Raw genomic sequence first — 12,203 nt, forward strand, 5'->3', positions numbered from 1 at the left:
CTTCTAAAACTAGTCTTCACATAGGTGGAACATGATTTTTTTTTTTTTTTAACTTCTTTAATGGAACTAGATGCTTTATACATATTTAAATTTCTTTTCTCAAGAACCCAGAGATAGGTGGTATGAATCCCATTTTAATACTCAAGGAGTTAGTTTCAATGAATTAGTTGGTTATGTCGTTTGTGGGACTTGAGTTTGTTTGATCCAGGGTAAATTTAACTCCAGCTTTAATTACCTCAAAACATTCACTTTTTTCCCCATTTTGATGAGCTTAACATAAAGAGAGGGGAGTGCCAATTAGAATAAAATTTGTTTGATGAGATAATTGTTTTTACATTAATTCTTCTCATAAAGAATTTACTCATAATGGCTTAGAAAACTAGAATCCTCCTACTCAAATAAAATTTTGATTCTTATTTTGTGTAGCATATTTTCCAAATAAGTGAGGTGGTGCCCTTTTAAGTTTACTTTTTGGTCACTTTTTTAAAAAATTACTGAATTGGTCTCATTTATATTTAAACCTGCATTTTACTTCAGCCACTATTTATGGCATGCCTACTGCTGTATTTCATGGAATCCAAGGTAGCAACAATTGAAACACACAACATTATTTTATGAGACAGTGAAAAAGAAAAATAAACACTAAGTCAATTGTAAGATATCCCAATTTGAAAGATGTTAAAATAGGGGAGAATGTACAATTTTTAGAGTTGATGAAATATGATTTAAGCTACCCCATTATTTCTGAAAATTGAACTCTTCTTGTGTGGGGTGTGTGGGGTCCATGAGTTCTCTGAGAATGAAAAAATGTGTTTCATGATCTGAAGGAAAATAAACATTCTGAATGATCTAAAGTGCTACTTTATAAAAAACTAGTCATAAAATTTCAGTTATGTTTACAGTTGGCACCAAGTAGTAGTACTTTAGTTATCTCAGGTTCATTAGATAAGATCTAGTCTAACCTTAACACATAACGATGCATCTGCTTCTAAGAGAAAGCTTGGTGGTGTGATGTCATGGCATGCTGTTCAAATGAAGGTTTGGAGCACTTCATATAAAAAGAAGTGGATGAATTGTCATCATGATACATAACAAAAATGATATATATCATGCCAAATTCAAGGGAAACTGATAGCAATCTGAACCACATTCACACAGCAAATGGCTATTTTGTTTCAGCAAAACCTGCAATGTATTCTGTTAATACTTTTGTTGGTGGTTGGTTTTATGGTTTTATTTGTATAAAACTTAAATGAATTTATATCTAGTGTGGCTTGTACATAGTCATAAAAAAATTAATGTTGAAAGTCCTCAAAGTCTGTCTTTAGAAGGCTCTGTATGTTATTCATGTTTGTAAAACATTGACTAGACTTTATGCTCAAAAGATAGTAAAGAGCTGTATTAAAGTAAGTGCTTTTTAAATCCTGATTTAAGGATGAGTGACTTGGTAAATTAGATTCCTTCTAAAATATATTGATTTCCTGTCTTTTTATTAATTATTTAAAAATCATGACTTACTGAAATCTAATTCACATACCATAAAATTCACGATTTTAAAGTGTGTAATTCAGTGGTTTTAGAATATTCACAATATTGTGCAATCATCCCTGCTATCTAATTTCAGAACATTTTCATCACCCCAACAAGAAACCCCACGCCTGTTATTCCCCCACCCCTGGCCCCTTGGGAACCATGATCTACTTTCTATCTCTGTGGATTTGCCTATTCTGGACATTTCATATAGGTGGAATCATACACTATATGGCCTTTTGTGTCTGGCTTCTTTTACTTGGTATAATGTTTTGAAGGTTTATCTATAGTGTAGTATTTATCAACACTTCATTCTTTTTATTGCCAAATAAGATTCCATTATGTGAATATATCACATTTTGTTTATTGACTCATTTGAATTGTTTACGCTTTTGGGTTGATATGAATAATGCTGTGAACAGTGGTGTACAGATTTTTGTGTGGACATAAGCTTTAGATTCTTCTGGGTAGAAATGAATTTCTGGGCTAAATGATAACTCTGTTTTAATGTTGAGGAACTGCCAAACTTGTCCAAAGCCACTATACCATTTTACATTCCCACCAGCAGTGTATGAGGGTTCCAGTTTCTCTATATAGCTTCACCAACACTTGTCGTAGTCTGTCTTCAGTTTTAGCCATTTTAGTGGGAATGAAGTATCTCATTGTGGTTCTTATTTGCATTTCTTTGATAGCTAATAATGTTAAGTATCTTTTTATGTACTTATTGGTCAGCCATTTGTATTTCTTCTATGGAGAAGAATTCCTATCTTTAAAAAAAACTCCCTGTATCCCCATTATCACAAAGACTATAATTTTATAAAGTGACAGCATCAGGACCTGTTTGTATAAGACTTACATAAAGTGGCCTGTCATATTTTTAAATTCTGCTTTATGTAGTTTTTCTTATCAGGCTGACCTTTTTTGCTTTTGCCAGTTTGCCTGACTATAGTCATCTCTTTGCTTACTTCCTTTCTGTGTTTTTTCACTCTACCACCTCCCCCTTGTTTTCAATCTGTTTGGAGCTCAAAGACCAGGGGACCAAGACTGGTAGAATAATATAGAAAGATTTGAGTAACTATGCCTTGAGGGCAGGATATGTATTTCTTTGGCCCTAGAATTCTTAAGTAGGGTCTAGTAATCATGGTTTTCAGGGGGCACATGAAACTTCTGAAATAAAGTTTAAACTTGTATGTGTATGTGCAGTTTTCTAGGGAGAAAAGATTTGCAGGAGTTGACAAAAGTCCAGACACCTGTTTTTGTAAATAGTTTCATTGGAACATAGCCGTGCCCATTCATTCTGTCTATGGCTGTTTTCCCGCTTCAATGTTAGAGTTGTAGGAGTAGTTATGACAGACTGTATGGCTAACAAGCCTAAATTTTTTATTATCTAGCTGTTTAAGAAAAGGTTTAACAAACCCTGCAAAGGGAAAAGTGCTTCCCCTGCAGGCAAAAAAAAAGGAGGGGGAACACTGCTTTAATCTTTGTGTTTTTAGCATCTAATAGGGGGCCTAGTTAATAAAAGTATAGACCTGCATGGTATGGGAGGAGGGGCTCCTCTGTGAGAAATGTCTGTGAGCCTGGGAACAAACTAGGCCTTGACCTGTAGATAGATTACTGAAAGGTTTTTTATTTTCTTCTTGGTTCTTACCTGTGTTCCAAAAGAGGTAGGGAACTAATGATGACTTACATTGTTATGAGGATGAGTTGACTTCTGGATAAGATGATTTTGTTTTATTTTAGGGTGTCACATTTGAAATTCCATGGGTACAGCCAGCCCACTTGCAAATATCTTGATACATAGGTTGATTAATAGATAGAGCCTATCCAAGTATGGAAAATTGAGTTCCTAAAAATAAGTTAATGAGACATATTGCTTTGCTTGCTCAGTGGATTTTGGGGAAAGGATGAGAGAAGGTTAGTTTTTTTAAGTGTTGGAAGATGTTCTTTCCAATTCAACAGATTCTGTATGTCAGTTTGTAGGTGGGATATCTGATTCACAAATGTGACTGTTGCTACATGTGAATAATAATACATGTCATGTAAAGACTGTAGCCAGCAAACGTTCCTAGAAGGAAATTAACATATCACTAAATTCTTTGAGATGTTCATAGTTCTGTGTATAGTTATAAACTCCTCAAGGATATGGGGCCACTATACCCCTGTGGTATAAAACACATTGTCTCGTTTTTACTCAGTGCTTACTAGTTCAATTGTACCTAAATACTTGGGTTAAGGATTTCATTTCTTATTTTAAGTAAGATACTTTGATTTGATTAATTCTGTTTAGCTAAGAGTTAATGCATATGGTTAGCCCTCTGTATCTGTGGGTTTTGTATCCACAGATTCAACCAACCATGGATCAAAAATACCCCACCAAAAAAAATTCCAGAAAGTTCCAAAAAGCAAAACTTGAATTTACCACTAGCTGACAACTATTTATATAGCATTTACATTGCATTAGGTATTAAAAGTAACCTAGAGAGAATTTATAAGTATACCAAGGATGGGCATAGGTTATATGCAAATAAGACACCCTTTTATATGAGACTTGAGCACCTTCAGATTTTGGTATTCATGGAGTGGGGGTTCCAGGGATTCTGGAACCAGTCTCCTACTGATACTGAGGGATGACCATATATCGTTAAATTTCACAGCAGAGTTCTCAGCCTTTGTTTAGCCATCATTTATATAAGCATAGATATTCTCAAGCTAATTTTTTTCCTTTTAGGTTTTTTGGTATCTATAGGTATTTACCCTCCAAGCTGATTTAGCTTTTGTCCTAGTTTGTAGTGCTATGAGATATAGGATTTAAAATTATGTCAACTATTTTGAATTATTTAATGTATTTTTTTCATATAGGCAGTTGGCCAGACAGCAGGCTGATAAAAAAAAAGACGAGTGCAAAGAAGGTAAGTAATGTTAAGGCATTTAAACATGTAATTAATTTTTTTTTACAGGTATATTGAGGTACATGTAATAAACTCTCCATATTTAAAGTGTATAGTTTGTTTGGTTTTGACATAAGTGTGTGCCGTGAAACCACAATAAGATAATGAAGATAACTGTCACCTCTCAGATTTCCTCAGGCCCCTTTATAATCCCTCCTGGCTCCCCTGGCTCCTCTCCATACTCTCCATGCCCCAAGATTCCTGAGCAGCCATCAGCAATCTACTTTTTGTCACTATAGATTAGTTTGTATTTTCTAGAATTTTGTATCAGTGGAATTACATAGTTTGCATTCTTTTTTGTCTGAGTTCTTTTACTCTACATAATTACTTTGAGTATTATCCACGTTGTTGGTTTTTATTGCTGAGTAGTAGTCCATTATATGGATATAGGACAATTCGTCTTTTTCTTCCCTCAGTCTTATTGTGATATAATTAACATGTAATATTGTGTTAATTTAAGGGGTACAACAAATGTTGATTTGATACTTATATATATGTATATATTGCAGAATGATTACTACCATAGCTTTAGCTAACACCTGCATCCTGTCACATAATTACCATTTCTTTTTTGTGCTGAGAACATTTAAGAAATCGCTTTCTTAGCAACTTTCAAGTATACAATACAGTATTATCAACTATAATTGTTACGCTGCATATTAGAGCTTTATGACTTGCTTATCATATGGCTGGAAATTTGTACTTTTTGACCAACAATCTGCCCTTTTCTCTCACCCCACCACCCAGTCTTTTGTAACCATCATTCTAGTCTCTTTCTATGAGTTCAATTTTGCTAGATTCCACATATAGGTAATATCGTTCAGTATTTGTCTTTCTCTGACTTGTATTTCACTTAGCATAATGCCCTCAATTTCCAGTCATCATATTGGAAATGGTAGGATGTCCTTTCTTATGGCTGAATAATATTCTATTGTGTGTATATTCCACGTTGTCTTTACCCATCATCTATTGACAGATCCTTAGGTTGTTTCCCACAATTTGTTTATTCATCTTTTGATGGACTTTTGGGTTGTTTCCATTTTGAGGCTGTCACCAACTACTTTGAACATTTGTGCGCAAGTCTTTGTATTATATATATCTTTCCTTTTCTCTTGAGAATGATATGGCTGGATTGTATGGTAGGTATATGTTGTAACTTTTTTTCCTCCCTAATATTTTTAAGGATTAAGTTTAAGATACTATAATTTTGTTATATGAAAGTGTAGCTGTTCAGTTGTTCATTTTAGAATACATTTATAAGTTCTGTTATTTCAAATCTTTCCATTTGCTTTTATATATACATCTATGAAGACAAAGTGATTCCAGTTACTCGGTCATTGAGGACTAGAAACATTGTTCAAAATACAGAACACTTGCATGAAGAGAATGGTGATGTTGAAGTTCGCCGAAGTTGTAGGATTAGAAGTCGTTATGGTAGTGTGAACCAGTCTGTGCTATTTGACAAACTTATAACAAAGTAAGTAAAAATTATTTAGATCAAGATGACTGACCTGGCAAAATTTTGTTGGGGACTAGATTTTGACTAGCATAAATATCTAACGCATTCAGCTTATGTAAATTGTAAAGGAGAGTTATCATTATGAGTATTTAAATTCTTGAAAAGAATATTTTAAAATATTTTTATAAAAGTGAAAGTACTTTTTGTAGCGATATTTAAAATCCCAGCACTCGAAGAATGCAGTGGAAGAAAAATTAAGTTTTTTAAAATGTACTACTCTTTTACAATTTTAGCTTATATTCATATCAATTTTTTTAAGCACTGCTGAAGCTGTACTTCAAAAAATGGATGATATGAAGAAAATGCGTAGACAACGAATGAGAGAACTTGAAGACTTGGGAGTGTTTAATCAAACAAAAGAAGTAAATATATTCTTCCATTAAGGAGATAATTTAATAATCTCCAGTTTACCCTTTTTTCTATAGTACCTATCCATTTTTTGGTTAAATTATTTATCATTTTCTTCAGCATTTGTTTGATCAGTCACTAGTTATTGCTGGAGTTGTAAGAGTTTATAGCTGAAACTATATTTTAAGCAAGATTGGAAGATTCGACTGGATTTTTTAAAAAAATATACTAAATGTTAATGGATTTTACTTAAACATTTTTAGGGGAATCTTAACATGTACACAAGAGGAAAACAAAAAGGTATTCAAAGAACTGATGAAGAGACAACTGACAATCAAGAAGGCAGTGTGGGTTAGTCTTTTCTTTTGTTCTGTGTTCTGGGTTTGAATTTCAGTACTTTTTATTTAGTAGATTGTAGCCTTTTTATTTAGAAGCTGTGACATAGTAATTGGATAAATCAAAGGGTTGGTTATAGTTTAAGAGAAAAATGGGGCAGGTGAGATAAAAGGATAATATGTTTTGTTGGGAAAGTATTTGAAATCAACAGTTCTAAAGCAAATGAAACTGGTTTGCTTGTTTAATACACCTACAGACAACATATCTCTATTTTAGTTAAAAGGTGATTAAAGTTAAGTTTTATTATTCTGTTTAGGAATTACTGCTGTGATTTATTATATTATCATAAGTAGATTATTTGAGTTATGCTGTATGTAACTCAGTGACAGCCAGAGGGCTGGATGGAATGTCAAACTTAAGTTTAAAAGGCAAAAACTAAGTGAGGAGATACTTGGATTTCTCAACATATTACATTAATGTGGAAGCTTAAGTATATAGTCCACTATATTCATGAAGTTAGCAGAAATACCATAAACTTTAGTTTGGTACTTACTGACAGTAGCCTTTTAAAAACTTTCTTTTTTCTTTCTTCTTGTCATTTTTAATTATACAGTTTTTTACTTCATTTTTAAACATCTTCATTTAATATTGCAAAAGAATTACAGATTCTTTCTGTGAACAATCTAGAAGTAAATACATTTTAAAAGGAGGATCTCTTTCTATCCCCCATGTTAAAAATTATTAACATTTTGGGGAGTATCCTGAAAGTAAATCTTTCTTAATGGTAGAATCATCTGAAGAGGGTGAAGACCAAGAAGATGAAGATGATGGTGAAGATGAAGATGATGATGATGATGAAGATGATGACGATGAAGATGATGACGATGAAGATGAAGAGGACGGAGAAGAAGATAATCAGAAACGATATTATCTTAGACAGAGAAAAGCTACTGTTTACTACCAGGCTCCATTGGAAAGTAAGTGCTATATATTTTTTTCCCAGGGGAAGATGTAATTATATTACCTTTATCTTTATTGCCCTTCCTCTGTTATCCTTATTTTTCATGTTTTCATTGTGCAGAGTACTCATGGCTATTGTCTTTCTTAACTTATCTAAAGTGTGCAGGAAGTTATTTCTTCTAAAGAAAGTTAAATGTTAACCTTGACCAAAGCAAATAATTGGACTGTTTTTGAAATTTCATGTCTGTCTTTAGATTTCACACAGCTTTGTACTTTATTTTGTAAAATTTGTATAAATAGGACTGCTTTTGATTGCTTGAGTAAAGTCATACCTTAATACTTATGATCATGTATATGCAAGGCTGATAATCAGCTGTTATGCATCAATACAATCATAATGGTTGTTTATGGCCAGTGTATGTTTTGGTTGGTTGGTGTCTGTGCTATACATATATATTTAACAGCAACCCTGCAGACATAAATGATTTAAAACATGAACAGTAAAATATTCTGTAGTGGATATGTACTAGTATTTTCATGGAAGACAGCACCTTTGTAAGTATTTAGATGAAGAGCAGAATTATCTCTATACATATTTATATGTCATATACATGTAATTTTTTTTTTCTTTAAGAACCTCGTCATCAGAGAAAGCCCAACATATTTTATAGTGGTCCAGCTTCTCCAGCAAGACCAAGATATCGGTTATCTTCTGCGGGACCAAGAAGTCCTTACTGTAAACGAATGAACAGGTTTGGTCCTGAAAGAGTGATTGATTTGTGACAACTTAATTGTGGCTATGTTAGGGTAGGATTCTAGAGTTTTAGGATTGGGTGTACAAGGATAGAATTCTAGAATTGCATATATTTGGGAGAGTTAGTGCTATGCCTTTAATCCCCACTACCACTGACAAGCTTTTGTTTTCGCTAATAGGAATTATTAGTAACTACCACGGTAAGGTAGTTTATTCCATTGTTCCACACTTTATTAATAGAGAGCTACCTTTGTTTCATTGTTGACTGTATTCCTGTCTTGGTGTTAAGCATTTTACGTACACTGTTTCATTTAATCTTCACATTAAGTTAGAGTATAGATTAATCTTGTCCTCACATACTCTCACAAACATATTTTCTTACCAAGACAAACATTCTGAGTTATGTGACTTCTAGACTTCTCATGATTCTGACCATCCTTTTTTAGATTTATTTTTCAAATTTGTTTCTCTTTTATAGTAGGAAACATTAATTTTCTTTGTTCAAATTATTTGTGGGTTTCTTTTCCTTCTGTAATTTGACACTTACTGCTTTTCGGTCATAGTTAAGTCCAAAGAGGTAATTCTTGTTTCTTCATTCTGGCTTCATTCTCTTGAGTAATAAAAGATTTTGGATGCATTAGAACTTTCTGGGTAGTAGTGGCATTATAGTAGTTCATGAATGAGGAAGCTTGTAGGGTGAAGACTAAAAAGGCAGAAAAAAAGACATCGGTTTGGGAAATGGTACTTTTTTCCTAATATTATTAATCTGCTCAGAAGTAAGACTGAAGTCCTATGAGATTTCAACTAGTCAGACAGTTCTTAGAAGCCTCCTTTTAGAAACAGATTGATATGTTTTAGCTGTGGAAGGTAACAGTTCTGTAGGTGCTGACAAATTCCTCTTTTCTTCCTAGAATATGAAATACTACCTGTGTCCCTTGGTCTCTCAATTTCATTTTCAGAGTATCAAAGTCAAGATATGTACATTGTAGATTTCTTGTTTCATCGTCCATTTTCACATGAGAGCCCAGAAGGATAGCGATCACAAAGGCAACCTGTCAGGGCTGGCCAGGATACACTGCATGTGGAAAGAGGCCATACTGTCTGTGCTTTTCACTGACCCCTTAGGATGTTGTTAGAGACCCCTATTTTGTTAGTGAAATTTAACGATCTTCAGAAAAGGAGAGTGAGGTGTCGTGCTCCCCGGAGTCCCCGTCAAACATAAGTCTAGGGCAGCTGTCTTGGTTGCCTAACTCACAAGACAGGCCTCTCTGATCTAGCAGAAGTGGGAGACTGACAGTTGCTTTGAAATTTAATTCCTTCTCTCATATATAATGTGTTTATATTTCTGGAAGTAACATGCTTGTTGATTTACTGCCTCTGTAGTCACCACCAACAAGGTATCCTGCAGCAGGTAGGATTTCTTTTTTGCCACTTTGATGCTTGAGTTCCCATATTTAGTTCACAGGATCGACCCTTTCTCTATGAATAGTGTCTCACGATACTGCATAGCTCCTAGGGTACAGGATTTTTTTCCCCTCCAATTGTTTGACAAATGTTTGAGTACGACCATGTGCCAAGCACTATAAATATAAAAATGACTAGGACATGGTGCAGGGAGGGGTGGGGGGATAAATTAGGAGTATGGGATTAACAGTTACATACTATTATATATAAAATAGATAAGCAACAGGGATTTGCTGTATAGCATGGGGAGCTATAATATTTTGTAATAATCTGTAATGGAAAATAATCTGAAAAAAAATGAATCAGTTTGCTGTATACCTGAAACTAACACAATACTGTAAATCAACTGTACTTCAATAAAAAAATAAATAAATAATGACTAAGCCAGAATTCCTGCCCTTGGATCTCATAGACAGCAGAGGATTCTGATACACTTAACATATGAACCAAGAGATTTAAGCTGTATGCTGAGTCACATTATTTGACTTAATAACCTTGGTATTGGTTTTGATAACTCCCTTTAAACTTTTCTTTTGATAAACAATTTTATTGTGTTATAATTCACATACCCTATAGTTCACCCATTTAAAGTGTACAGTTGGTGGCTTTTTATTATATTCACTGAGTTGTACAGCTATCACCTCAGTCAATTTTAGAACACTTTTCTTGCCTCCAAAAGAAACCCTGTACTCTTTAGTTATCACTCTCCAATCCCTCCAGCCTTAAGCTACTACTGATCTGCTTTATGTCTCTATGGATTTTGTTGGATATTTCATATAAGTGGAATTTTTTGTGCCTGGCTTCTTTCACTGGGTATAACATTTTCAAGGTTCATCCACATTGTAGGATGTATCAGTACTTCATTCCTTTTTATTGCCAAATAAGATTCCATTGTATAAATACACTGTATTTGTTTATCCCTCTTTTGTTTATCCCTTTATCAGTTGATGGCATTTGGGTTGCTTCTACTTTTTTGCTGTTGTGCATGCTATTTTGAACATTTGTATACAGCTTTCTGTGTGGTCAGATGTTTTCATTTCTCTTAGGTATAGACCTAGAAGTGAAATTGCTGAATCAGTTACTAACTATATTTCATGTTTTGGGGAGATGCCAGAATGTTTTCCAAAATGGCTGCTCCATTTTACATTCCCACAAACAATGTACTAGAATCCCATTTCTTTACATTTTTACTAACACTTGTTATTACCTGACCTTTTGAATGTAGCCTTTAAAACTTTTTTTTTCTTAAGTTTTCTTGCCAAGTTGATGTGAACATCTCATTCCTTCTAAAAACTTTAATGGTAGTCATTTAGCATGGCCTTTTTAACTTTTCTTGAAGAAACCAGCTTCTGTGTATAGTTCATATTCTACTTAGGCATGGAAACAAAGCGTACATCCAAAGAATTGTCTGAACATTGTTCTCAGTGAATTTTCAGCCACAGTGCAGGATCTTCCAAGGGTCTTTTGGCATACATACATAGCAGAGCTTCAGGAATGCTGCCTTTAAGCAGGATTTTCTTTCTTCCTTATTATTTTTTTTAATTGAGGTACTGAGGATTGAACCCCAGGACCTTGTGCATGCTAAGAATGTGTTCTACCACTGAGCTTTACCCCTTTCTTCCTTACGATTGCTAACCTCTAGTCATCTAAGCTTTTTTTTTTAGCTTCAGTCTGCAGTTTCTGGCATCAGCCTAGCCCCCTTTGAGCAAGCAGGTAACATAAATGGCACAGTTGCTTCACTAATATCCCAAGTACATCTTACGAGTTTTCAATTAACTAGAACTGGCAACTCTAGACACTCTGGTTAGGTCCACAGTGCTGGTCCAGTGCTTTTCCGTGCTACATTTTTTTAAAAGCTCTCGGTGAAATGAAAGAAAAGATCAGTGAGTGTGGGTATATGTGTCTAGAATCTTTTTTAAAGTGAAACACTGGCTTTTCTACAGAGTAACTGTGAAGAACTAGGACTGCCTAGGTTGTGAGCTCAGCTCAGCTACTTACTAGTGACCTTTTTGCAAGTTACTTAACCTCTCTATGCTTCAGTTTTTTGATCTGTGTAATGGAGACAATAGCACGTATCTCAAAGTACTGTGAGAATTAGATGAGTTAATACATGTTAAATATTTAAAATAGTACCTGGCACATTTTAAGTGCTATGTGTTTGATACAGTAACTATATTTTAATGTTTAAAAATAATCCCTACTTGCAGATTAAACTTGGGAAACTTTATGTCAGTCAGCAAGGTTTTATTGTTTACTTATAACTTTATTGGTTTATAAAATAAACAACTGGAAATCATCTGTATGGTAGTGTACTGAATGTGGATTTTTTTTGTTTTTTGTTTTG

General features: G+C 34.0%; 1 protein-coding gene across 3 annotated transcripts in view; it reads left to right on the forward strand.

Moving 5' to 3' along the window:
• The window catches only part of ATAD2 (ATPase family AAA domain containing 2), a 58,344-nt gene that overhangs the window by 9,533 nt on the left and 36,608 nt on the right, over positions 1 to 12,203 (forward strand). For all 3 annotated transcript variants that reach the window (XM_031439581.2, XM_064476867.1, XM_064476866.1), the window contains exons 3-8: positions 4,390 to 4,439; positions 5,790 to 5,955; positions 6,257 to 6,359; positions 6,609 to 6,696; positions 7,470 to 7,658; positions 8,276 to 8,393. In XM_031439581.2, coding sequence (XP_031295441.1) covers positions 4,390 to 4,439; positions 5,790 to 5,955; positions 6,257 to 6,359; positions 6,609 to 6,696; positions 7,470 to 7,658; positions 8,276 to 8,393 — 714 coding nt within the window. The remainder of the gene's footprint in view (positions 1 to 4,389; positions 4,440 to 5,789; positions 5,956 to 6,256; positions 6,360 to 6,608; positions 6,697 to 7,469; positions 7,659 to 8,275; positions 8,394 to 12,203) is intronic.

The sequence above is a fragment of the Camelus dromedarius genome, chromosome 20 (genome assembly GCF_036321535.1).
Source record: "Camelus dromedarius isolate mCamDro1 chromosome 20, mCamDro1.pat, whole genome shotgun sequence".
Classification (NCBI taxonomy): domain Eukaryota; kingdom Metazoa; phylum Chordata; class Mammalia; order Artiodactyla; family Camelidae; genus Camelus; species Camelus dromedarius.